This window comes from Pseudogymnoascus verrucosus, assembly GCF_001662655.1.
Source record: "Pseudogymnoascus verrucosus strain UAMH 10579 unplaced genomic scaffold scaffold_1, whole genome shotgun sequence".
In the NCBI taxonomy this organism is placed as follows: domain Eukaryota; kingdom Fungi; phylum Ascomycota; class Leotiomycetes; order Thelebolales; family Thelebolaceae; genus Pseudogymnoascus; species Pseudogymnoascus verrucosus.
In genome coordinates, this window is record NW_017263652.1 from 249,699 (window position 1) to 272,311 (window position 22,613).

Consider the following 22,613-nt stretch of genomic DNA (forward strand, 5'->3'; position numbering starts at 1 on the left):
CCGCGGTTTAACAATGTAAAGCCGGGGGAGCACACGCTCCTTCTCTTCTTCATACTCTTCATCTTTCCTCTAATTGCTTCATATTGTACGCGTAGCTTGGTGACAACTTCTGACGACACCTGCATCTGTGCACACAAACCCGAGAATGTCGTCGTTCAGCTCGATCCCCATCCTCGACCTCTCGCTGGCACGGGACCCAGAGACGAAACCTAAGTTCCTGGAGGAGCTGAGGCATGCATTGCTTGAGGTTGGGTTTTTGTATTTGAAGAATGTGGGGATTCCGGAGGAGTTGACGGAGAGGGTTATTAAGGAGGGGGTGGGGTTCTTTGATATTCCGTTGGAGGAGAAGTAGGTGCCATCTCTTATGTCTCGTTTTTCTTCCTCTCTATACTTGTGCGGATTGAATATTTCAAGGGGGGCTGTGGATTTGACAGCATGACTTCCTATGGGTGAGCGTTCGTGGTCTCTCCAGGCTGTGGTTATCATATCACGGGTCTCAATAAGAGCTCACAGCATATGAACCTAGGCAGAAGCGAGCTCACAGCTACTCTCAAGACGCAATTGAACCTATACTAACCCCACCGCAGACTCAAAATCGAAATGAAAACCGCCGCCTCCTTCCTAGGCTACTCCCGCCTCGACGCCGAAACCACCGCCCACTCCACCGACCACCGCGAACAAATCGACATCTCCACGCCTCACCCCCTCCCCCTCCCCACCGCCCCCCTCTACCACAACCTGCTCGCCCCCAACCTCTGGCCCTCCCCCTCGCTCCTCCCTGCCTTCCGCGCCACCTTCGAAGACTACATGTCCCGCATGGGCGCCATCTCCATGTTCTTCACCACTCTAATCGCCGAAGCCATCGGCCTCCCTCCCAATGCATTCGCGCACTACTTCGATGCCTCGCAGCAGCACAAGCTGAAGATTGTGAAATACCCCGATCTCGCCGAGCTGGGGATCAAAGGGGAAGGGCAGGGTGTTGGGCCGCATAAGGATTCCATGCTGAGTAGTTACCTGCTTCAAGCATCAGAGCATAGGGGGTTGCAGGTGCAGAATACGGCGGGGGAGTGGGTTGACTGTCCGCCGATTGCAGGGACGCTTGTTGTTGCTATCGGGCAGGGGATGGAGGCCTTAACGGGGGGCGTGTGTACGTCAACCACGCATCGCGTATTATCCCCCCCTCCGGGGACGGGGGCGCGGTACTCGATCCCCTTCTTTCAGGGTGTGAGTTACGATGCGACGTTTGAGAGCATGGCGATCCCTGCAGAGCTGAAGGAGTTGAGGAGGCAGGTGCTGGAGAGGAATGGGGGGAGGTTGGATGATGTGGAGTTTACGTTTAAGACGGGGAAATACAAGCATTTGGGGGAGGCGACGCTGATGAATAGGGTTAAGAGCCATCCGGATGTGGGGGAGAGATGGTATCCGGGGTTGTTGAGGCAGATTAGAGAGGATCAGGCGAGTGAGAGGGAGGAGAAGGAGGGGGGGGTGGCGAGGGGGGAAGCTGTGGAGGCGAGTTAGAGGGGTAGAGTTGGGAGTCGGTTCCTTGAAATAGATGGCCTTGTCCCCACTATCATCCACTTCTCATATATGCATCCGGCGCACTCAGTCGTCAAGAGATAGATAGCACATGGAATCGTAACCCAAACGGTATATCATAGCCTCGTTCAACTCGTCTCATCTAATACCACCAGACGCCCCGAGAGCGCCTATCGCTGCCGTAAAAATCAAAATGTGTGATGTTCCTCCCATCTCCCTCGTCGCACCCAACCAAGCCTTCCTTCATTTTCGTATCTCCTCCCAGTGTATACCCCTCCCTCCACGCTTATCATGTCGACAATCCTCGTTTATGCGACAACAAAGTTCGGGAAGCACTCCGGCAGCGTCTTGCTATGCTTATTCGTGGCATGCTCCGTCAGCGCCGGCGCACGACTCGTCTTCAGGAAAGTCGCCTTGCAGATATTGCACTGGACATCCATAGCCTGCTCGTTCTGCCGTATTGCCGTTCATGTCAGCATCATCACTCAGCAAAAAAAAGTCTACACCCAACCCTTTTCGCCAGATCAGGTCACGGCGCCTCCCACCCTCGCGTGGTTGTTGCGCACTGGACTCTCCCAGGTACGAGGAGCGGGGATGGGGTCACACGGGGTCGAAGCGGCATGTGGACATCATGTGGCTGAACTTACGACTTTCTTCTGAGACTTTGCGGCGGGCTTGGCGTCTTTGGCTGCGCGTTCGCGCTTGCTCGCTGCCTTGGCTCCCTGAGAGGTTTTTTGATCAGCGACGGTGCGCAAGGTGGTTGGGGGTTATGTCTTACGTTTCCTCCACCCATATTTGCGGATTCGAGTAAGTTGAGACTTGGTGGTGATCTTTGTAGCTGAGAGATGTGTAGAGGGTGGCGCGTGGAGGTGGTGAGGAGGTGGGAATTCTTTTTTTGGGGGAGGGGAAAATCAAATTATTCGTAGATGGAGGGGGGAGGGAGAAATCCCGGATCGCCCCGCACTAATGGAATCTGTCAATCAATCAGGACAAGGACATGGTCAGGTCACAGGTTCTCATTCTCGCCAGGGCCGATGCGGCCGCCTGAGTTCCGCTAAGTTGTCCGCTAAGTGTCTGCTAAGTCCGCCCCTGGAAAGGCTGGAAGGTCGCGTAGAGAGAGCCTGGAGCAACCACTAACTTTCTGCTAAAACCACTAACATCCACTAACTTTCTCTAAACGAGTTAAGTACCTTTACTACTGCAATTTGCTACAAAGGGTACATTGACAAACTATTGTTTTTGGCAGGTCCACGCTAAAGCACTCTATTGCCCACTAACTTGTCTATCCCCCCACGGGCTCGGAGGATCTTTGTTGTCTTTCGGCCTGTTTTTGTCTCTCTTGTCCTGTCTTGTCTCTGTCTCTCTCATGTCTCTTGTGCCTCTCTCGTGTCTCTAACATCAGAATCAACATGAAAAAAAAGTGACTTAAAACCCAAAAATAACAAAGTGACATAGATGGAATTAATCGGCAAGAATCCCATTGTTTAAATAGTGGCATCTGCCTTCCACCTTCCACGTTCACGTGTGTTACTCGTATTTTCGCGAAGGCGCGCAAGAGAACAAGCCGAACCAAGCACGACCGACCCCCATTCACCAACAGCCGGAGGTATGCCCGCGCAATATCTATACCCCATCTCAGCTCGCTCCTCTTCCAGTATCACCTCCCTCTAATTGGGCAAGAAAACACACCTGCCAAAAACATTCGAGCTATACAGCTATCTATCTATCTATCTATCAGCGACAGCCACGAAGCTGCTTGTTCGACAAGGCTGACGCTGACGCTGACGTCTGACCGACCCCACCAACCCAACCCCCATCAATCAAATCATGTTGCTGCCAGAGACCATCACAGCAGCGCAGTTCGACAGCACGCTCCTGTGCTACCCTGCGCTGCTCAAGGCGCTGTCAGCGAGTAAGACCGGTACGTGCGCGCCCATGCTGCCGACCCTGGGCAGTAGGTGCAGCGATGAGATAACGCGGCTGTGAGATTGAGCTGACGCGCTGTTTTTGCCGGGATTGCAGTCAAGGGAGATGCGGAGAGTCTGGAGGAGCTCGATTGGTTTCGCTTTATGAGCGCGCCGAATCGGTATATGAAGAGGGAGGGCGATAAGAGGGATGTGCCGCTCGACAGGGAGGATGTGGTGAGGTTGGTGAAGTGGAAGTTGTAGGTACTTTTCTGTTTGTTATCATGGCGATTCCCCGCATGGCGTCATTTTTTGGTGTTTGCCATCGTTTCTATGTATGTGAGCATCTCTATGAGAGGAGTGGTCGGTCACATTGTCTGTTTCGTTATTCTCGCGTTGTTTTGTTTCCAGTCCTGCCTTTCAAGTCCTCTTTCACCCTCGTCACCACAGCGCGACCACATCGCGACCACAGCTTCTTGATTTCTCATCTCACAACTCACAACTCCCACCTACCATCAAACCTCTCCTAACACCCTCCCCCAGAAAACATGGCAAATTCCGCCCCAACCTCCTCAAGCTCGTCTCAGGCAACAGCCCCCAAGGCGTCGCCTCCACCTCCCTCGCCGCCTTCGCCATGAAAGACAACATCTCCGCCATCCGCACCATGTCTCTCCTCTCCGGCGTCGGTCCCGCCACCGCCTCCCTCCTCCTCTCCGTCCACGACCCCGACAACGTGATTTTCTTCTCCGATGAGGCGTATCGCTGGCTCGTCTGCGGGGGGAAGGAACAGAGTATCAAGTATAGTTTGAAAGAGTATGAGCAGCTCGAGGTGCGCGCTAAGGAACTCATGGAACGACTCGGTGTCGGCGCGAGGGAGGTAGAACGAACAGCCTTTGTTATCATGCGCGGAGGCGCCGAGGAACTCAAACCCGAATCCGCGGCTTCAATCCAAAATTCCAGAATCACGCCCTCTCAGCGCCGAAAATCAAACGAAGATTCCGCACCACCAGAACGCACCTCCAGCCACCCCACACCACATAAATCAAAATCAACACCCACCCTCAAACCCAACAAGACGACATCCAGCGAGTCTCTTTCAGCGCGGAAACCACGCCCTCCCCGGCCTAAACTCCCGGAGTCCGAGATCCCCGACCCCAAAACCCTAGCACGTCGCGCGTCCCAACGCCTCCGCGACGCTAACCCGCCGCCACCCTGTCCAGAACGCCCGCGCACAACGGAAGAAAAGCTCGAGACCGTGCTAGAGGATCTAAAATGCAAAGGCGCCGCGCTAGCGCGAGTAGTCAGCCCACCACCATTACGAAACCGGCGGTTCTCGCGCGTTGGGGGGGAGGAAGGGTGTAAAGGTATGATGGAGAAACTGGACGAAGAAGAGCAGAAAGTCGAGGGTGAAGTTGGGAATGCGCCGTTGTTGGGGAAGAGGGATGGGTCGCCGAAGGAGAAGGGGAAGGGAGGGGAGGAGAAAGGGGAGGCGGGGAAGAGGGTTAGGAGGGGACGGTCGAGGAGGAGCGAGGAGGGCGATCCGGAGAAGGTGGGGTGTAAGGCGGGGTGTTTGGGGATGTTGGGACGGCAGGGGTGATTGTGAGGGTTGTAATGGGGGCGGGGGGGAGAGGGGGGGAGGTTATGAGATCCCCCCCTTGGGATGGATGAGAGATGATGTGATGATGGGATGGGAATATACACGCATGGAGCAATGTAATTATTAGATGGCTTTTTTTTTTACGCACACAAACGGCCCGGTTCTGGGAAGGGGTGTTGGCGCTGGAAGGGGGGGTGGGAAATGGGCATATGAGTGAGGAGTGGGAATGGGCGGGGTTGTGGTGGTGGTGTGTTTAACCTCTGTAGCAATGTAATGAGACTTATACGCTGACTTCTTGAATGTCCAACAACATGCATCTGCCGAAGAATTGAGGATTGAGACCGGCCTAGAACGAGACCTCCTAAGTTTCCAACATGTATCCGCTGAGGAATGGAGACTGGCCCAGAAACAGATCCCTCAAAATCTCTGACATGCATCCGCTGAAGAATGAAGACTGGCTTAGAAAGAGACCCCCTTAAGTTTCCAACATGCATCCGCTGAAGAATAGAGACCGGCTCGTAACAAGAACGAGAACCCTTAATTCTCCAACACGCATCCGCTGAAGGATTAATGATCTGAACCATGTAGACCAGCCCATAAACAGGCCTCCTGCTCCCAACGTGCATCCGCTGAAATATAGACTGGCCCATACAGAGACCCCCTAAGTTTCCAACATGTATCTGCTGAAGAATATAGACCAGCCCGTAAAGAGACCCCCTAAATTTCCAACACGCATCCGTCGAAGGATGTAGACTGGCCCTTAGACAGATCCCCTATAATCTCTGACGTGTATCCGCTGAAGAATATAGAGCGGCCCGTAACGAGAGAGCTCCTAAATCTCCAACATGCATCCGCCGATGAATGGAGACTGGCCCTTAAACAGACCCCATCATACACTCTCCAACATGCATCCTCTGAATAATAATTAATCTGTAGCATGTAACCAACAACATGACGTATAAACCGACCACCCCATCCCTAACATGCATCCGCTGAGGAATTGGTGATCTTTACCGGCCTAGAATCAGACCCCCTAAATCTCCAACATGCATTTGCTGAATAATATAGAGCGGCCCATAAACAGGCCCCCTAAATTCCCAACATACAGCCGCTGAAAAACCGGTTCTGTATGTACCATGTAGACCGACCCATAAACAGACCTCCTATTCCCAACATGCATCCGCTGAAGAATTGATGATCTGTACGTTATAGACCGGCCCATAATCAGACCTCCTATTCCCAACTGCATCCGCTGAAGAATTAATGATCTGAACCTTGTAGACCGGCCCATAATCAGACCTGATATTCCCAACATGCATCCGCTGAAGAATAACTACTCTATATCATGTAACGCAACCCATAAACCGACCCCCTAATCCCCAACATGCATCAGCTAAATCATCACGTGAACCCCCCCCAGCCCCTGAGCCATCCCATCCTCACCTCGGACCACACCCCTTTTTGGCGCCAACACCGGCTACGAAATAGAGTATGCAACACCCTTAATATCCGCAAGGCATATTCTCCGCCCCAGCGCCCGAACCCACCTCTCGCAAAAGTCCCGCTCCTACTACCTACCTACACCCACTGGTGCCTGACCGACGGCCGCAGACGCAGACGCAGCCACCCTGCCTTCGCTCACGCGATCCCGCGCGCCCAGCGCTGCAAACACGACATGCGTTCCTCAGCCTAGCTAGTCCGCTTGGACAAACAGACAAACAACCGCGTCGAGACGAGTCGATTCGGTCAAGGGCGCGGCGAGCTGCAGCGGGATCACCAACACCGATGCACACACACGCACACGCACGCACGGCAATGATCCAACCGCGCCACGCCGCTCTGGGATTCCCTTCTGGGACAGCCCTTTACGCCGACCTTTCTAGGGTCACCACCTCTGGGATGACACTTCCAGACTCGCGCGCGGGGGCGAGATACCGGAAGCGAGTTTCCGCGCGCCCCAGGCGAGAGGGCAGCAGCGGCACTTGCTTGCCTGCCAGCTGGCGTAGGGCGCAGTGGGGCGGAGGGACAGCGCGCTGCTGCGCCAGGAGGCACGCAGCCGCGAGGCCTAGGGCAGGCCGGGGATGCAGAGGGCATGTCCGGGGGGGGGGTGAAGCTTAAGTGGTTCCAACAGCGGCGGTCGGAGGAGGGCTGTTTGTGTGTTAGCGGGGCGGTGGGGGGGGCAAGCGTCGGGGGGCCGAGGGGAGGGAGGGCGGTGGAGGTGTGTCTAGGGGGAGGTTGTGGCGATCACGGAGATCACGCTGGTGCGTTGTTGCTGGCGTGGAAAATGTCGTGGGGGCCAAGGGGATGGGGGCTTGTGGTGCTGCTGGCTGTGTGTGCCTGTGAGGGCGGTCACGGGGGTGGAGAGGGATGTGGTAATGCAGGAGGGTTGCAGTTGGGGCGGGCGACGCGGGAATCGGGTCATCAATGGTCGCATAGTCGGCCGGGGGCTCCGCTATGGCTTGACGCGCGTGCGAGCGAGCGAGCCGTTGTGCGTTGTTGGACGGGGGAGGCCTGGGGGTTGGTTTTGTGTTTTTCAACGGCGCTTAGGAGACGCATGTCATTCGCGAAGCCGGCACAAACTTTTTGGACCTCGCCGGAAAAAGAAAGGGACGTGTCACTTTCTTTATTTGTCGGTAGCGGCGGTGTTTGCGTGAATGGCGTCTCGGATTTCGGATTTCCATGTCTGTCGAAATTCCCGCTTCCTTCGATATAGATACAGTTAATTTTGGGGCATATTTATATTTATAATGCCACGGTTTTGCGGTCGTTTGTGCCGCCTGGGTGATCAGCAGCCAGTCAGCAGCCATCCGCAAAACTTAGATTAACCGTTACCGTTGAACGTCAACCTTTCTGCTGTTGGATGCGCAACAATCAGCGAGCCGTTCAACCCTTGAGCTGACAGACCCATTTAATTGCGACCACTAACATTGGCAAGTACTATAGCAGATCAGACCATAATAATGTCGCGTTTATGAACCTGGTCGTCAGACGCCAGGCATGCACAGCTGTGGGGTGGAGGCGAGGATGTTGAAACATGGATCCGCACGAAATTCACAGTAGGAGCATCTCCCCAGGGAAGGAACCGACGTTGCTTGGCCCCAAGAGGACCCTAGGGGAAGCGAGCTGAGGTGTCGCCGGACAACTGCATATGGAGTGGAGTGTGCGATGTTTCTGTGCCGTGCTGCGGCAGAGTAGGGGGATCTCCGGAATCAGAGAGGTGGCGGCCTCGCTCCGTCCGTCGTCAGTCTATCAGCCGGCCCCTCCACATGTGTATGGGAGCGGGGGTCTTGCAACTGTTGCGTTTTTGGCCCCCGCCAGTAAACGAGGTGTTGCAAACACGAGATGGGACGTCGTCCGCGTTATTGTGCCACTAACTGATCGCCCACCTGCGGTCCAGCCGTTTGATGCTTGCACGCTTGGCCAGGGACAGGGGAAAGCTCTTGAGAGTGCTTAGAGCGGCCATCATTGGAAAGGGGGGGCTATCACGGTATGTGTTGAGTGACCCCGGGGATTTCAGTTTGCTCGCATTGTTGGAATGATGCAGTGCCGGCCGGGCATGCTACCTGTCATGTCGTCGTCGCCCTTGCGTCCTTCCACGCCAGGGACTGAAAACTACCAACCCAGTAATCTAAAAAATCTCGAGTTTCACAAACAAAAGGCGTAGATGGCTCAAGATTGAGGGATCTCCATATAACGGCTTTCGTGCGTGGGCCGTAAGCCATGCGGCCACGGTTCGGACCTTTTGATGCGAAGAATGCAACCAACAACATATGCCTCGTAACCGTCTGTTGGATGAAGATGTCACCGGCAGCCAATAGTAGAGTCACCAAGTGATGCTTTATCAAGTCAATAACGGACATTTACGCCGTCCTTGCACGTCGATTGGGGGTCAGAGACGAGAGAAGTAACGCCCAAGTACCATGGGTTTCTTCCGTGACGCGGTCTGGTGAGCGTTGACAAGGTATGGAGAAGAGATGAGAAGGGGTCGTCTTGTCACACTGCGAGATCTCCGCCGGGTGCAGGCTTCCCCCTTCCAGGGGGGGGGGGGGCAGAATACCTAGTCCCGTACTTTGAAGTACGAGCATCTGCGGAAGTCTAGCCGTCTCTGGCTGGAGTTGTTGGTAAGAGCTTACCATGTCGAGAAAGGTCGTTGGTGAGGAGAGGCAGACGAGGAGGGGGGAAGGAGGTTCTAAGCGCCGCGATCGAGGAGCAGCTAATAGGAACGCACATGGCACCCTTGGCCTGGCATCATGGGTCAGCCGCGAAGCGTCGAGGTGGCGAGATCCCGGAGGGTATATCAGAAGTATTAGGAGAAGTACCTGGGCAATATCGGTTGAAAGAAGACGTGTGGAATGTTTGTTGTCCCAGCCACAGTGACCAGTTTTGAAGGCCTGGCATGAGGCCGGGAATGTCCAGCATAGAACATACATATGCAGCTGCATATCGCCCAGCGTTACATCGCCCGGATGCTCGCTCTGGCTCTAGGAAGGCGCACCTGGCTCGATCGTCCGAGCGAAGAATCTATCGTTCTTGCTGTATTTGGCGAGTGAGAGGGAATGAGAGGGAAGGGAAGGATAAAATAATAGAAATAATAGGAATTAAAATTAAAATACCGTAAAATACCGTGAAATAAAATACAAATGATTTATGTGGGATGCTGCATGTCCGAGACGAGTCGGGGAGACCGTGGAGTACATTACCTACAATGATAGTCGATATTCATGCTGTTTGTTGTCTCTGTTCGCAGTGCAGTGCATTTGAGTGCAGCAGTAGAGTGCAGTAGAGTACATTAAAGCAGCAGTAGCCTGACTGTTCCATTCCCCGGTTCTCTATAGTAAGTTAGTGCTGTTAGTTAGTACTGTTACAGTATTGTTTAGTGCTGTTAATTGCTGTTAGTGCTACTAGTATAGTGAATGTGGTATGTGCTGTTAGTGGATAGACGGGGTGAGGACGGGGTGAGGACGGGGTGAGGAGTACCTGGTTTCTTGGCGACAATGAGCTCTAGGAGTGGCTCCGTCTCTTTATTATACCCCTACAACTATTCGTCCCTCTCTTTCTCCTCCTCCACTATCCCACATTGAACAACCAACTACCCCCATATACTACTGCCTACTACTGTCATCCTTCCCTGACACTGCAGACTATCATTCCTCTGATACTCTTCTCTTATTCGACTATCCTCCTCCATCAATACATCCACTCACTACCTGGCCTCTTTGCCAACAACCTTATCGGCTTTCAATTATTTCTGCCCTAAAAAGGCATTCCATGTACAAATACTACCCATATACTTACAAGGTCCTCCATGTCCACACTTGTGTGCTTCTTCCTCCATTTTCCCTTTTACAGTACTCTCCCTGGGGGCTGATTGATATATTATCTCAACCCGTTGGAACCTACCCTACTACATACATAGCCTTGCGTGATAATATCAATGGCTGCATCTAACTCCTCATTTCATTCATCACATTGGCACTAAGAACTTGAGAGACAAACAACCACCAATAAGGCACACGGCCGTTGGACAGGACAGGCATATTTCTCATCGACGCACTCTACAACATCCATCCCACAGGCATGGCAAACAACTACACGGACTGAATTCATACAGACCAATACCCGGCCCCTCGGAATGCAGGGAAATACCTTATAAACCAAACCATTGTCTCCTCTGAATTCATGTTCTCGTTCGACCATTTCGAACGAAGATAAATATCTCGTCCAACCTTCTCTTAAGGTTCCCATCCTCAAAGCAAACCCGCGAGCTCACCACCACTGCACATATCCAAATCGGTAGACCGCGAATAATATCATATAGTACGTATAATTCCCATGCTCTCAAACTACCATGGCTCCTACTTCAGGATGGGCGAAGTCAACCGTTTCAAACTCCTCCCGTTGCCCAGAAGATTCTAACGTTGTCCAGCTCGAACCTACTCAGCTCGCACCACTCTCAGCAGCCCACCTTCACACATATCGCCGAACCTGCACATCCAGGTCCAAGGCTCAGAGTAGAAATCATCGATATGTGTCAAAAGATTACGACCACCTACCAATGTGGGTGCACAGCGGTGACCTGGGTCAAGACGTCAGGTTGCTCTGGCGATGGTGAGAAGTGTGACCGGAAGAAATCCGTCTCATTTAAGAACGATGATACCTGCGACAAGCACGGCGAGAACGGCGAAAGGTCAAAGACTAAACTCCGATAGGCTCATCAGAGCTGAATTATGCTGCGTCGTTGCGGCATTGTACGGCCCTTTGGGCTAGTTGATCAACCTTTGTATCTCTGGTCCGGACCACTCAACCTTTTATAAGCTTCGCTATGGGTTATAATTCTCGGCGGTGGAACAGTCTCGCATACAAGAACGCTATCAGCATTTTTAAAGGAGTTTGGTTATGGGAAAACTGGCATCGTTTGAGTGGATATCTGTTGTTTATTTTCTGCCCACGATCAGTGGCGCAAGCATTTCTAGGGCTGCCGCGTTGTTATGGATACTCTGTCTGTTTTGCACGACACGCCCACCATTAATTCATATAGTGCCCCATAGGGGCACATTTATTTTGGACATTCTTTAGCAAACCCGAGTCAAATGACTCTCTTTTCACATAGAGCCAGACAGGGCAAAGTTGGATAATAAATTTGTGTTTCTGCACCCCTCCATCATCTCCGAGCATATGGCAAGTGAGCGCTGCAACTGCCGCCTGATCCCCCACAAGCAGCACAGTACGTGCTGCTAGAGACATGGTCGCGGGTGCAACGTGCCAGTGATACGAAAGCCGTCTAACAGCGGCGACAGCCAACGTGGGCAAAAAGCTCGGTGGGGCCGGTGACTGAAATGGGAACGAAATGCAACGAGATGCAAACGAGAGACGGGAGGGAGGGAGGGAGGCCGTACCCGCTGCACCATGCTGTACACCGGCTGAAGCCGTCTCGTGCTTGCCGGCCACAGTAGTCTCGTCGATCCCCCGTTCCCCGCAGCATTCTCCAACACAAAAAGAATTTACATTTTATTTAAATAATATTGGTCGGGGAGGAATGGGCTGCCATCCGGCCCAAATCACTTTATGCATTCATCTTTGACGTAGCCCCTCAACCCTGCCTGGGTCGCATAAAATGTCAATCATGTGATATTTCTCATGCATAGAAAGCAGCAAAATGTGGTTGGGGGAGGTGCGCTCGTTTAAGATTCCTGCTGCAGCGTCCCGGGCGGCTATGCCGCGACGAGGCGTCCGCCATTGGGTAGGACAACACGAAGGCACATTCGAGGCATCTTTGCTTCGCGGCATTCCGAAAAATCATTTTTTACATCAGAGGTCAGAGCAACTCATGATGGCGGCGTATTCGGCCCCCAAGTTCACAGGAACGCTGCGTCCGAGATCTGCCCACACTAGCCCGGTGGAGTCTGTTGGATGTTGGATAATGGAATGCTTTGAGGGCATTTTTCAGGTGCCGCGGTATCCAGATCAACGCCCAATTTGCTTGGTCTGCCCAGTGGGCTCGCTAGGAGGAGTTCTGGTGGACCCGATGCTTTGGACGGCACAATTTGCTTTGATGATGTTGGTGATAACTGGTGCAGAGGGGAGGGGTTCGACGATAGATAGTCTGCCAGATCCTTGCTTCAAGCCGGCTGAAGTTGCAGAAACGATGGGATCGAGCTCACATAAGTGCCAAATAGATAGATGATGTAGAAGTACAACGAGACAACATTCACAAAGAAATGAAGGTGACTCCGGAGCTACCCCGGCTTAGAAGGGATCTTGGAATGCAAGGGAACATGATACTACAACGCCCCCGTAGAATCCCGTTGCCCTTGCAGTTTTTCCGTAATTCATCACATTTTGCCATTTCGCCTCGTTTGCAGCAATCTGGGGTGTCGGTAATTATCAGATAGGAAATCGAATCTCGAGGCGCCCAACTATCACCTTGATGGCGGCTAGAACCCTGCTGGCGGCGGCCCTATCAGCGGCCCTGCGTCTCCGGAGGCGCACCTTGGTATATTTCACGTGACCATATACCCACTCTAAAGCAGCGATAGGAACATTTCACACTGACGCTTCCAACAACATAACTCCACAACAAGGTGATGACAATTGTCAAGCTACCAGATGTCCATTGATCTCAACTGGGAAACCGTCACATCTGGCCCTGACGGAATTGCCTTGGCGGAGACGATCCGCACGTTCATACATGACAGATTCCAGACAGTGACGTTACCCCGGTTCATTAAGTCGGTCAAGGTCCACACATTTGAATTCGGGTCGGTGGCCCCGGAGATAGAGCTCAAGGACATCTGTGACCCATTGGCGGATTTCTACGAGGAAAATGACGAGGAGTCCGCCTCTGATGAGGAGGCGGGAGGTGATGATGTAGGATGGAAGCCACCCACCACCACCCCTGAAGCCCGCACTCTTAGGGAGAGACGGCGAACCGACAGAGAGGCGCGTTCCAGCCGACCGCCTCATGACAGGAACTCTGCCCTTTACGCTGACACACGGTTTACTGGGAGTCGAGGTCTGCAACCTTCAGAGCAGGGAAATTCATTCTTCGGCCCACACACCCCCGGCATATCAGGAGGTACTTCAAATCTTAACTACTTTCATTCCCATCTTGCTTCTGGCCTCTCGGGGACTCAGACCCCTCTTGCAGCGGTGGCGGGGGCACACCTTCCTCATGGCTGGCCGGATCGCAGCGCCCAATTAGGAAATCGCAGAATCAGCCACCGTCACTCTGCAAGTGGCAGTTCCATGGCCCCCTCCATCGGGGATGCTGCCCAACAGGCCTTGGAGCGGGGGAGCGTGTCGACATTCTCGCCACCTGGCACACGTCCTCCCACGCAGGATGGTCTGCTGAACGAAGCCATCGACGACGAGCCAACCTCACCGCCCCGTCGTTTCAAGGAGCCCCGTGTCGAAGACCTGCAGACCGTCTTCCGCGTCCGTTACTCCGGCGACATCAGGCTGTCACTCACTGCGGAGATCCTGTTGGACTATCCCATGCCCAGTTTTGTCGGAATCCCTCTGAAACTCAACATTACCGGGCTCTCATTCGATGGCGTGGCAGTGCTGGCATACATTAGGAAGAAGGCCCACTTTTGTTTTTTGTCACACGAAGATGCGCTGAATGCCATTGGGCCCGAAGATTTGGATGACCCTGCGGGCACCCCCAACGGTCTCAAGATGGGGGGACTCCTACAGGAAATCAAGGTCGAGAGTGAGATCGGCCAGCGGGAGAACGGAAAGCAGGTTCTGAAGAATGTGGGCAAGGTCGAGAAGTTTGTCTTGGAACAGGTCAGGCGCATCTTTGAGGATGAATTTGTATACCCCAGCTTCTGGACCTTTCTGGTCTGATGGAGGGGAACCTAGTGGCTGCGGACGGCTATGTACGTCCCGAGCCCTGTTGCGGGCCATGATAGGCGGCCTAGTGTGATGCAATTCCCAGCAAATACTTCCTGGTTATACTACCCAGGCGAGTCCCAGGCATTCCCAGGTCATTCCCAGCGCCACGCTATGCAGAATACCAATATATAAATGAGCTGCACAGTGTCTGTTGTCCGTCACACATTTCGGTCAGTTCAGCGTCGACTTGAATCCCTGATACGCTGCGTTCATGTCCAGCTCCAACTCCCTGGCGTGATCCTCGCTCAGTTCCTCTGTCGCCTTCATCTGGTTGAGGGAAATGAGCCACTGCACAATCTTGCCCCTCCCCTCAAAGTCTCTGTCTGTAACTTTGTTGACCGACTGTATTACGTCCGAGAGCAGCGGGTGGAGCTGATCTTTCGCGAGCAGCCCCAGCTTGAGTGCGTCCAAGAATGTGATGAAATCCTGCGTCGCTTCCAGGATCAGACTTCCATTGGCCCCGGTATTCCCACTTGTCGCTGCATGAGTCGGTGCCGTTACCGTGGATGGGAGGCCGATTCGTATTCTCTCTGTAGCCCGAGGTACCTCCATCTAGAAGAATCAGCCGAATGCTCAGACCTTTGTCTCTTTGAAGTCGCAATACATACATCCCACTCGTACTTGAAGGTCTCAAGGTCAACGAATTCCTTGGCCACGGTCTCGTCCGTCAGGATCGCCTTGTACTGCTTCAGTAGCCTGTCGCATATCTCCGTGTAGTCCGCCTCGGGGATCGCATCCTTGAGATACGCCTTCTCGAGCTCGTCGAGCGTGATAATAATGCTGAAGACTTCTGCCAGCGAGTCCTGCAGGTCTCTCTCAGCGCGCGTGGTCGCAAGTTTAATTTCCTGGTGCGCAAGTTAGCTTGTTGGCTCTCGTTAATTGGGGGGGGGGGCGCCCTTACTTCGTCGAGGTTCACAGTGGCAGAAAGAGCTGTATTTGGAATATAGCTGTGCGGAGTCGGCGCATACGCCTGCTTATTCGGATACATGACAGTATATTCGCAGTAGATTATTAAAGAAGCTCAAACTCAAAGTATTCCACTCTCACATCCCTCGTTCGTGAAGCCAAAGGCACCCATGGGCCAGAGCGACCGTCCGGGCGGTCTGTGATTCTGCCGTCGGCGCTAGCCTGATCTAGCTTGATTAGCGTCGCGATAAATAATTCCCCATAACAATTTTCTGCAAAGGCTGCGATTGAGCCCTGCTGCCAGGAACGCAAAACCTCGAACAAACCGCAATTCTCTCTTCCCCCAACCACAACAATGGCGAAGACGAGCAAGAAAGCAACTCGTAAGTTCGAGAAGAACCACTTGAAGGACTCGCTTGAGCGCCGCAAGGTGGGCGCGAAGATCAAGCAGAAGGTGCAGATCAAAGAGAAGAGGGCATTGAGGAATGCAAAGGATGCTGAGTTCTTAGGAAAAGGCAAGGCGGAGGATGGAGAGGAGGGTGCGCCTGAGCCTAAGGCCGATCCTTTTGGTCAGATGAGCGTCGATGATTTCTTTGCTGGGGGTTTCGAGGTCCCGGAGAAATTGGCAAAGAAGAATGCGAAGAAGGCACTCGGAAAGAGGAAGCGCTCTGAGCCGGAGGCAGAGAAGGAGGATGAGGGCGACTCCTCTGATGCTTCGTATGAGGAGGCACCTGTGGCTAGCGATGATGAGGGTAGTGAGGACGAGGATGAGGATATGGGAATGAGCAAGGAGGCTATGGAGGCACTGGCTGAGAAGGATCCGGAATTCTACAAATACCTCAAGGAGAATGACCCCGAGACACTCGATTTCGACGAGGATGCCGACCTAGCTGAGGTCGATGGCCTTAGCGGCAGCGAGGAGGAGGAAGAGAGGCCTAAGAAGAAGTCGAAAAAGAGCAAGAAGGCCAAGGCTGAGGAGATGGAGGTGGACGAGGAGTCCGAGGAGGAGATGCTCGACGAGACTGAAGTCACAAAGGAGATGGTCGCCAAGTGGAAGAAGGCAATGTCTGAGCAGCACTCGTTACGAGCAATGCGACAGGTTGTCCTGGCTTTCAGAGCTGCCGCACACGTCAATGAGGATGAGGGCAAGGACTACAAATACACGATTACGAATCCCGAGGTCTACCACCAACTTCTCGTCGTCACTCTCCAGCTCGTCCCCGAGGTCCTGCAGCACCACCTCCCCGTGAAGGAGAGCGCCGCTGGCAAGATCCGCGTCTCCACCGACTCGAAGAAATTCAAGACCCTCACGCCGCTACTCAAGTCTCACACGACCTCCGTGCAGCACCTGCTCACCACCCTCTCCGACGAGGCAACCCTCAAGCTGACCCTCTCGACCATCAACCCCCTCCTCCCCTACCTCCTCCCCTTCAAGAAGGTGCTCAAGGGCATCGTCAAGACCGTCGTCGACATCTGGTCCGACGCCTCCAGCAGCGAAGCAACTCGCATCACCGCCTTCCTCGTCGTGCGCCGCCTCGCCGTAATCGGCGACGCCGGTCTCCGCGAAGCCGTCCTCAAGACCGTCTACCAAGGCCTCGTCAAGGGCGCGCGCAACACGACCATCCACACGATCCAAGGCATAAACCTGATGAAGAACTCCGCCGCCGAGCTGTGGGGTCTCGATCCCACCATCGGCTACACGACGGGCTTCACATTCATCCGTCAGCTCGCCATCCATCTCCGCAGCAGCATCACCAATAACGCAAAGGAATCCTACAAAACGATCTACAACTGGCAGTACATCCACTCCCTGGATTTCTGGTCCTGCGTCCTCGCCGAGCACTGCTCCCCCCTCAAGGAAGCCGCGCGCGGCAAGGAATCCCAACTCCGCGCCCTGATCTACCCCGCCGTCCAGGTCACGCTGGGAGCAATGCGTCTCATCCCCACCGCGACGTACTTCCCCCTTCGCTTCCACCTCGTGCGGTCGCTCCTGCGACTGTCCCGCGCGACAGGGACGTACATCCCACTCGCGCCGCTGCTGCTGGAGGTCCTCTCCGCGGCGGAGATGAAGAAGCACGCCAAGCCTAGCACGCAGCGCCCGCTTGACTTCTCGGTCGCGTATAAGGCGCCTAAAGTCTACCTGCGGACGCGCGTCTACCAGGATGGCGTTGGGGAGCAAGTCGTTGAATTACTGGGGGAGTTCTTCGTGCTGTGGTCTACGAGCGTTGCGGCGCCGGAGCTGGGGCTGCCGGTGATTGTGATGCTGAAGCGGTGGTTGAAGGAGGCTGGTGCGAAGACGGGGAACCGGAACGGGAAGGTTAATGCGGCGCTTGGGATCTTGGTGCAGAAGATCGAGGCGAATGGACGGTGGGTGGAGGAGAGGAGGGTGAAGGTTGAGTTTGCGCCGGGGAATAGGGCGGGGGTGGAGGGGTTCCTGAAGGGGTTCGAGTGGGAGAAGACGCCGTTGGGGGCGTATGTTGTGGGGCAGAGGAAGCAGAGGGAAGAGAAGGCGAGGGTGTTGGAGGCGGGGAGGAGGGAGGAGGATAAGAAGGGGAAGGGGAAGAGGGGGAGGGGGGAGGATGTGCAGATGGATGATGTGGTTGAGTCGTCCGATGAGGGGGAGGAGGATGATGAGTAGAGTAAGGGGGGGAGATAGAATATTGTGTTATAACGGGTACTGTGATGCAAAACGGGCATCTAAAATTCATCCATCAGGCGTTCTGGACGGGCTGTTCCTGCAATCCAAAACAAAATTTACGTTGAGACTTGGCGTTCGTCTTCTTTGAAATGATGTCTCATCCGGCCAGTCGTCTTTCCAAAATAGAAGGAAAGATAAGCTTCAAATCAGAGATCACGCAGACCTCACAACCTTCCCATCCGTAACCCCCTCCAGACTTGGCATCCGCCTCCTTTAAAATAACTGTCTCATCCAGCCAGCCGGCCACACATCTAGACCTCCCCAACGGCCATCTCACTCATTCCAAAATAGAAAGAAAAGAACATAAGCTTCAAATGAGAGATCACGCAGACCTCACAACCTTACCATCCGTAACTCCCTCCAGACTTGGCATCCGCCTCCTTTTGAAATGACTGTCTCACCCATCTAGACTCCCAACGGCCAAGTCTTTCCAAAATAGAAAAGAAGATAAGCTCAAGATCAGAGATCACGCAGACATCACAACCTTACCTCTCCTACCCCCTTACCCTCTCCTCCAGACTTGGCATCCATCCATCTGTCTCCTCTGAAATGACTGTCTCATCCATCTAGGCTCCCAACGGCCAGTCTTCCAAAATAGAAGGAAATATAAGCTTCAAATCATAGATCACGCAGACACTCACAACCTTACCTCCCCCGGCCTTACCCTTCCTTCTCCGTCCAGGCACCGCACCGCACGACCCGTCGATACCCACTCCCCGCATTTCCCCGTCTTAGCGCATAGATCCCCAAGATCTCGAAATTTCACATGCCACTTTCGCCTTTTCCCCAGCGCACTTACCGCAGGGCACACAGCACTCGACTCCCTCCCTCCGCAGTCCAGTAGAGTAAAGGTGCAGTGCGTCGTTTCACCCCACCGATAAATTCCACAATGACGTGCAACCCCCTCCACCTCATCCTCGTCCTCGTCCTCGTCCTCGTCCTCTACAAAGACCTCACACAAAACCGCATATTCACAAGGCAACCCGCCTCTGCCCGCCCTCCGTCCCTCTTGGCAACGAAAACCACAATAACGCTCTTCCGTCGATCTCCCATTCCCAACGGCCACGACAACTTCGCCCAGATACCAGAGGTCTCGCGCAACCCCCCGCCAAGCCCCTTTCTTACCCCCATGCTTGCCCCCCACCCACCTCACCTCACCTGGCTCAGGCACATCGCACAAGCCAAGGCAGCTAAGCACGCACGCACCCTACTGCATAACTCGCCTCCCCTCCCCCTCCCCTCCCATAGTAGTAATCTTAGTAGCAGGTACTGTAGTAGTGTTTGTAGTGGTAGTAGTGGGAATAAATCGACTTGTCTCGGGCACCGCACCACAGCGCCCCGGAGACGCGCCAAGAGGGGGCACGAAAGTCGGGAGGCCTCAGCTGATGCGAGGGGGCTTGCTTGGCGGTGGGATAAGGTGTTTGGATTTTGGCTAGATGGAGGCTGGTCGGCCGGGGCCCGAGACGGGGGGTGGTGGTGCGTGCTGTGCTGTGTGTGCTGGGGATGGGATGGGGGAGGGCGGGTAGGGGCGGGGCGGGGGACCGAGGGGGGGATGGGGGGGAAGAGACTTTGCAGTGTCTTCTTCTTCTTTCTTCGGTGGGCATGCATGTGGAGAACTGTCAAGGGAATTGTACTACTGGTGTTAGTGAGGGTTTGAGGATCTCGGAAGCCTGTGAAGTCGTCGTCTTCTCGTTCTGCTTCCGGGATATTCTCGAGTTATGCGGCGGCGGTAGGGTGGTGTGGTGTGTATATGTGGCCAATGAAGGGGATCGGGTATTTGTGAGTTGTGAGTTTCGAGATGGGTGTGTGATGGGTGTGAGAGTTTCGAAGAGATGGAGGGGCTAGTAGGAGGGTAGGAGGGTAGAGGGGGCGGTTTAGAAGCCGTGGGGGGGATATGAGAGGCTGTGGGGAGATGGACGGCGGATGTGAAAAGGATATTTGTTCATCATGTGCCGAGGGACACAGACCGAACACAGGTAGGTACAACGTAAAAGTATGTAAAAGTATGTAAAAGTATGTGTGTGCACCTGTGAAATGTTGTACCCGTGTGTGTTCCTGTGGTGTGTACCTTCGTACCTCCATTCCTGCCCTATCCTGATTCGCGACGACTGACAAACAGCGACCACCGCCCGCCGCCCGCCCGCCGACCAACAACACCAACAACCACTAACAAAAATTGTCAAAGTGAGAGAATCGTCATGTAAGTTATGGGGTATATACGGAGAGTATGGGTGTGGTTTTCTATATAGGTAGGTTCCCCCCCATCTTCCTTCAACTCCCCAAAGTCTTCCTTCTTCTTCATCATCATCTTCATCTCTACTCTCCACTCTACACTCTTATCTCCATCATCACCGTCACCCGTCACCACCATCACACACAAAACAAACCTGCCGACCTCGCCGCTCAACAATCCATCGACCAATTCAAAACACGTAAGCCGGCCCACACCAATCACACCCGCCCTCACATTACATTCCGCAATCCAGTCGCCCTCACCCTCATCACCACCTTATCCATCCTGCCTGTTGTTGGTGGCTTGACCCCTCCCTCGCCCCTCATCCCTCCACGTGGGCCCTCTCCACGTCTCATCTCCCATCGCCGACCGCAAACAACACCCAAGAGAAAAAACAACATCGAAGAGAGATAACACCGAGACATACCAAGCCTCCCATCAATTGGCCGCGAAAGTAGATCTCACCGATTTATAACACACCGACCGACCGGGCTACTCTCCCCGCGCTTCCGCCGAGACAAACAAGGTCAGACGCGCCGCGTGTAAGGTGCTGACACGAGAGAGGGAGAGAGCTTCGATTGCTTTCTAGAGCTAGGAGGATTATTTATATTGCCTGTTCTCCCCCCCGAGACTACGGTTTGTAAAAAGACATCTCTCTTCACACTTCACATCTCTACTTCGACCCTTCTCTACTACTCTACTTCGAACTCCGAACTCCGATCAAACGAATCTATACCCAACCTACCTACCTACCTTCAACCTCCAACCTACCTACCTCCAACCTCAACCTACCTTCAACCTACACCCTCACCACTCAACCCACACTCACAACCACCCTCCAAAATGTCCACCAAACACCACTACCCCCTCGCCCCCCGCACCCTCCGCATCCCCCCCCCCTTCACCTTCCTCTCCCTCGCCCCCACAACCAGCGTCACCACCCCCCCCGCCCTCCCCGCCCCACACACCTTTCTCTCCCTCTCCCCCACCACCACTCCCGCCTCCTCGCCCTTCATCCCCGCTTCAGCACGGGGTGTCTCGATAATCCCCCTCCTGCCGGTGGAGGTCGCGGTCGGGATGCCGGCGCCGGTGGAGCATAGACGGAGTAGCTCGGTTGTGAGTTTGGGTGTTGGGGGGAGGTTTTTGAGGTTGGGTCATGTGGGGGGAGGGGGGGAGGAGGGGGATTGGAGTGCTGTTGAGTGAGTGGGAGATACTATGTGCTACTGGGGGATGAAAAGTGAGCGTGAGTGAGCGAGCGAGGCGTTTTTGGGAATTGTTAAGGGATGGAGGAAGTGTGTTTGCCTGCCTTGATGGCTGCTGGGATGGCTGGTTGGTTGATTGGTTGGTTTGGTGGTTGGCTATGTGTTATGGGCGTTGAGAAAACAGTTAAAACAGTCTGTTATGGTTGTTGGAGGATCTCTCGTTGCTTTCTTAGGGGAGAGATTGATTGGGGACGGGAAAATGGCCACGAAGTGATGATGATATGACATCTCCTTGCTTGCTTGCTTTATTGCGGTAGTTAGTGGGAATGTTAACTCGTGAGCGTGCTGATGTCTTCTTATGTCTTCTTCTATTATGACTGTGTATGCATGCTCGTTTAAATAAAATACTTGTGATGGGTGGTGAAGAATATTGTGTTTGCTGGTATATTTCATAATAAAATAATTAAATAGTTCAGGGGGGGGTTTATACTTCCAACCACGTCTAAATTAATCTTCATTATTCTTTTTTATATCAACACAAAACCAACTAATGACAGACAGACACTCACCAAACCATCTCCAAAACACCCTCCTAATAGATTCATCACATCAATCTACCCCCCCTATCTCGTCCCCTCCTCTCCACCAAGCCAAGATACCACCGCCCTAATTCTCACCGTCGCACAACCCCCTTACCTCCGCCGAGCCCTGCCGTCCCACATCCCCCAACATTCCCCCCCCCTCACACCACCATACCAAGACCCAGCTTTCCTCTTTTCCAATCCATACATCCCCCCCCGTGGGCGCACAAGCCAAGGGATATCCAATATCCAAGACTTATCAGATCGGGTGCAGATGCGGGCTGAAAACAACCTCCCCAGCAGCAGCAGTGAACCGCCGAGTGATAAGGCGAATGGACGCTTTGGATGGCGTGCATATTCCAGTGTCTTGGAGAGTGGTGTGTAACACGGGGCAAGCGGGAGGGTGATGGGGGAATCTAATCGGCGCGGGTGTAACGGAGGCGTGTTGTGCGACGCGGGGCGCTTAAGGGCATCTGCGTGAGCGCGGTTGGGATGACATGACAAGCAGGGACGGATGGGACGGCTCGTGAACCTCGTTCACTGCAGTCTTTGAGGGGGCA

General features: G+C 53.9%; 8 protein-coding genes across 8 annotated transcripts; 6 read left to right on the plus strand and 2 right to left on the minus strand.

Annotated features, from left to right (window-relative positions):
- Position 1: 1 nt before the first annotated feature.
- On the plus strand, positions 2–1,685 carry VE01_00088 (uncharacterized protein). The gene is made up of 2 exons (XM_018269621.2): positions 2–348; positions 588–1,685. The coding sequence occupies exons 1-2, from the start codon at positions 146–148 to the stop codon at positions 1,516–1,518; spliced, it is 1,134 nt and encodes a 377-aa protein (XP_018134998.1). The 5' UTR covers positions 2–145; the 3' UTR covers positions 1,519–1,685.
- On the minus strand, positions 1,560–2,588 carry VE01_00089 (uncharacterized protein). Its single transcript, XM_018269622.2, has 3 exons — positions 2,315–2,588; positions 2,184–2,258; positions 1,560–1,988 (listed from the first exon to the last, which is right to left on the minus strand). Exons 1-3 carry the CDS (start codon positions 2,327–2,329, stop codon positions 1,845–1,847), a joined length of 234 nt encoding a protein of 77 aa, XP_018134997.1. The 5' UTR covers positions 2,330–2,588; the 3' UTR covers positions 1,560–1,844.
- A 139-nt stretch (positions 2,589–2,727) lies between these two features.
- Positions 2,728–5,230, plus strand: VE01_00090 (uncharacterized protein). Its single transcript, XM_059463247.1, has 3 exons — positions 2,728–3,457; positions 3,559–3,700; positions 3,984–5,230. The coding sequence occupies exons 1-3, from the start codon at positions 3,364–3,366 to the stop codon at positions 5,035–5,037; spliced, it is 1,290 nt and encodes a 429-aa protein (XP_059320134.1). The 5' UTR covers positions 2,728–3,363; the 3' UTR covers positions 5,038–5,230.
- Positions 5,231–10,885: 5,655 nt separating this feature from the next.
- Positions 10,886–11,246, plus strand: VE01_00091 (uncharacterized protein; the record flags this gene model as incomplete). Its single annotated transcript, XM_018269624.1, has 2 exons — positions 10,886–10,911; positions 10,964–11,246. The coding sequence occupies 2 exons, from the start codon at positions 10,886–10,888 to the stop codon at positions 11,244–11,246; spliced, it is 309 nt and encodes a 102-aa protein (XP_018135294.1).
- Positions 11,247–13,143: 1,897 nt separating this feature from the next.
- On the plus strand, positions 13,144–14,385 carry MDM12 (ERMES complex subunit mdm12; the record flags this gene model as incomplete). The annotated part of the gene is made up of 1 exon (XM_018269625.1): positions 13,144–14,385. One exon carries the CDS (start codon positions 13,144–13,146, stop codon positions 14,383–14,385), a length of 1,242 nt encoding a protein of 413 aa, XP_018135291.1.
- A 219-nt stretch (positions 14,386–14,604) lies between these two features.
- VPS28 (ESCRT-I subunit protein vps28) lies at positions 14,605–15,421 on the minus strand (the record flags this gene model as incomplete). Its single annotated transcript, XM_018269626.1, has 3 exons — positions 14,605–14,985; positions 15,042–15,278; positions 15,335–15,421. The coding sequence occupies 3 exons, from the start codon at positions 15,419–15,421 to the stop codon at positions 14,605–14,607; spliced, it is 705 nt and encodes a 234-aa protein (XP_018135292.1).
- NOC2 (Nucleolar Complex 2 protein) lies at positions 15,413–18,098 on the plus strand. The gene has a single exon (XM_018269627.2). It carries the CDS (start codon positions 15,695–15,697, stop codon positions 17,975–17,977), a length of 2,283 nt encoding a protein of 760 aa, XP_018135289.1. The 5' UTR covers positions 15,413–15,694; the 3' UTR covers positions 17,978–18,098.
- A 3,015-nt stretch (positions 18,099–21,113) lies between these two features.
- On the plus strand, positions 21,114–22,011 carry VE01_00095 (uncharacterized protein; the record flags this gene model as incomplete). The annotated part of the gene is made up of 1 exon (XM_018269628.2): positions 21,114–22,011. One exon carries the CDS (start codon positions 21,114–21,116, stop codon positions 21,471–21,473), a length of 360 nt encoding a protein of 119 aa, XP_018135290.1. The 3' UTR covers positions 21,474–22,011.
- Positions 22,012–22,613: the final 602 nt, after the last annotated feature.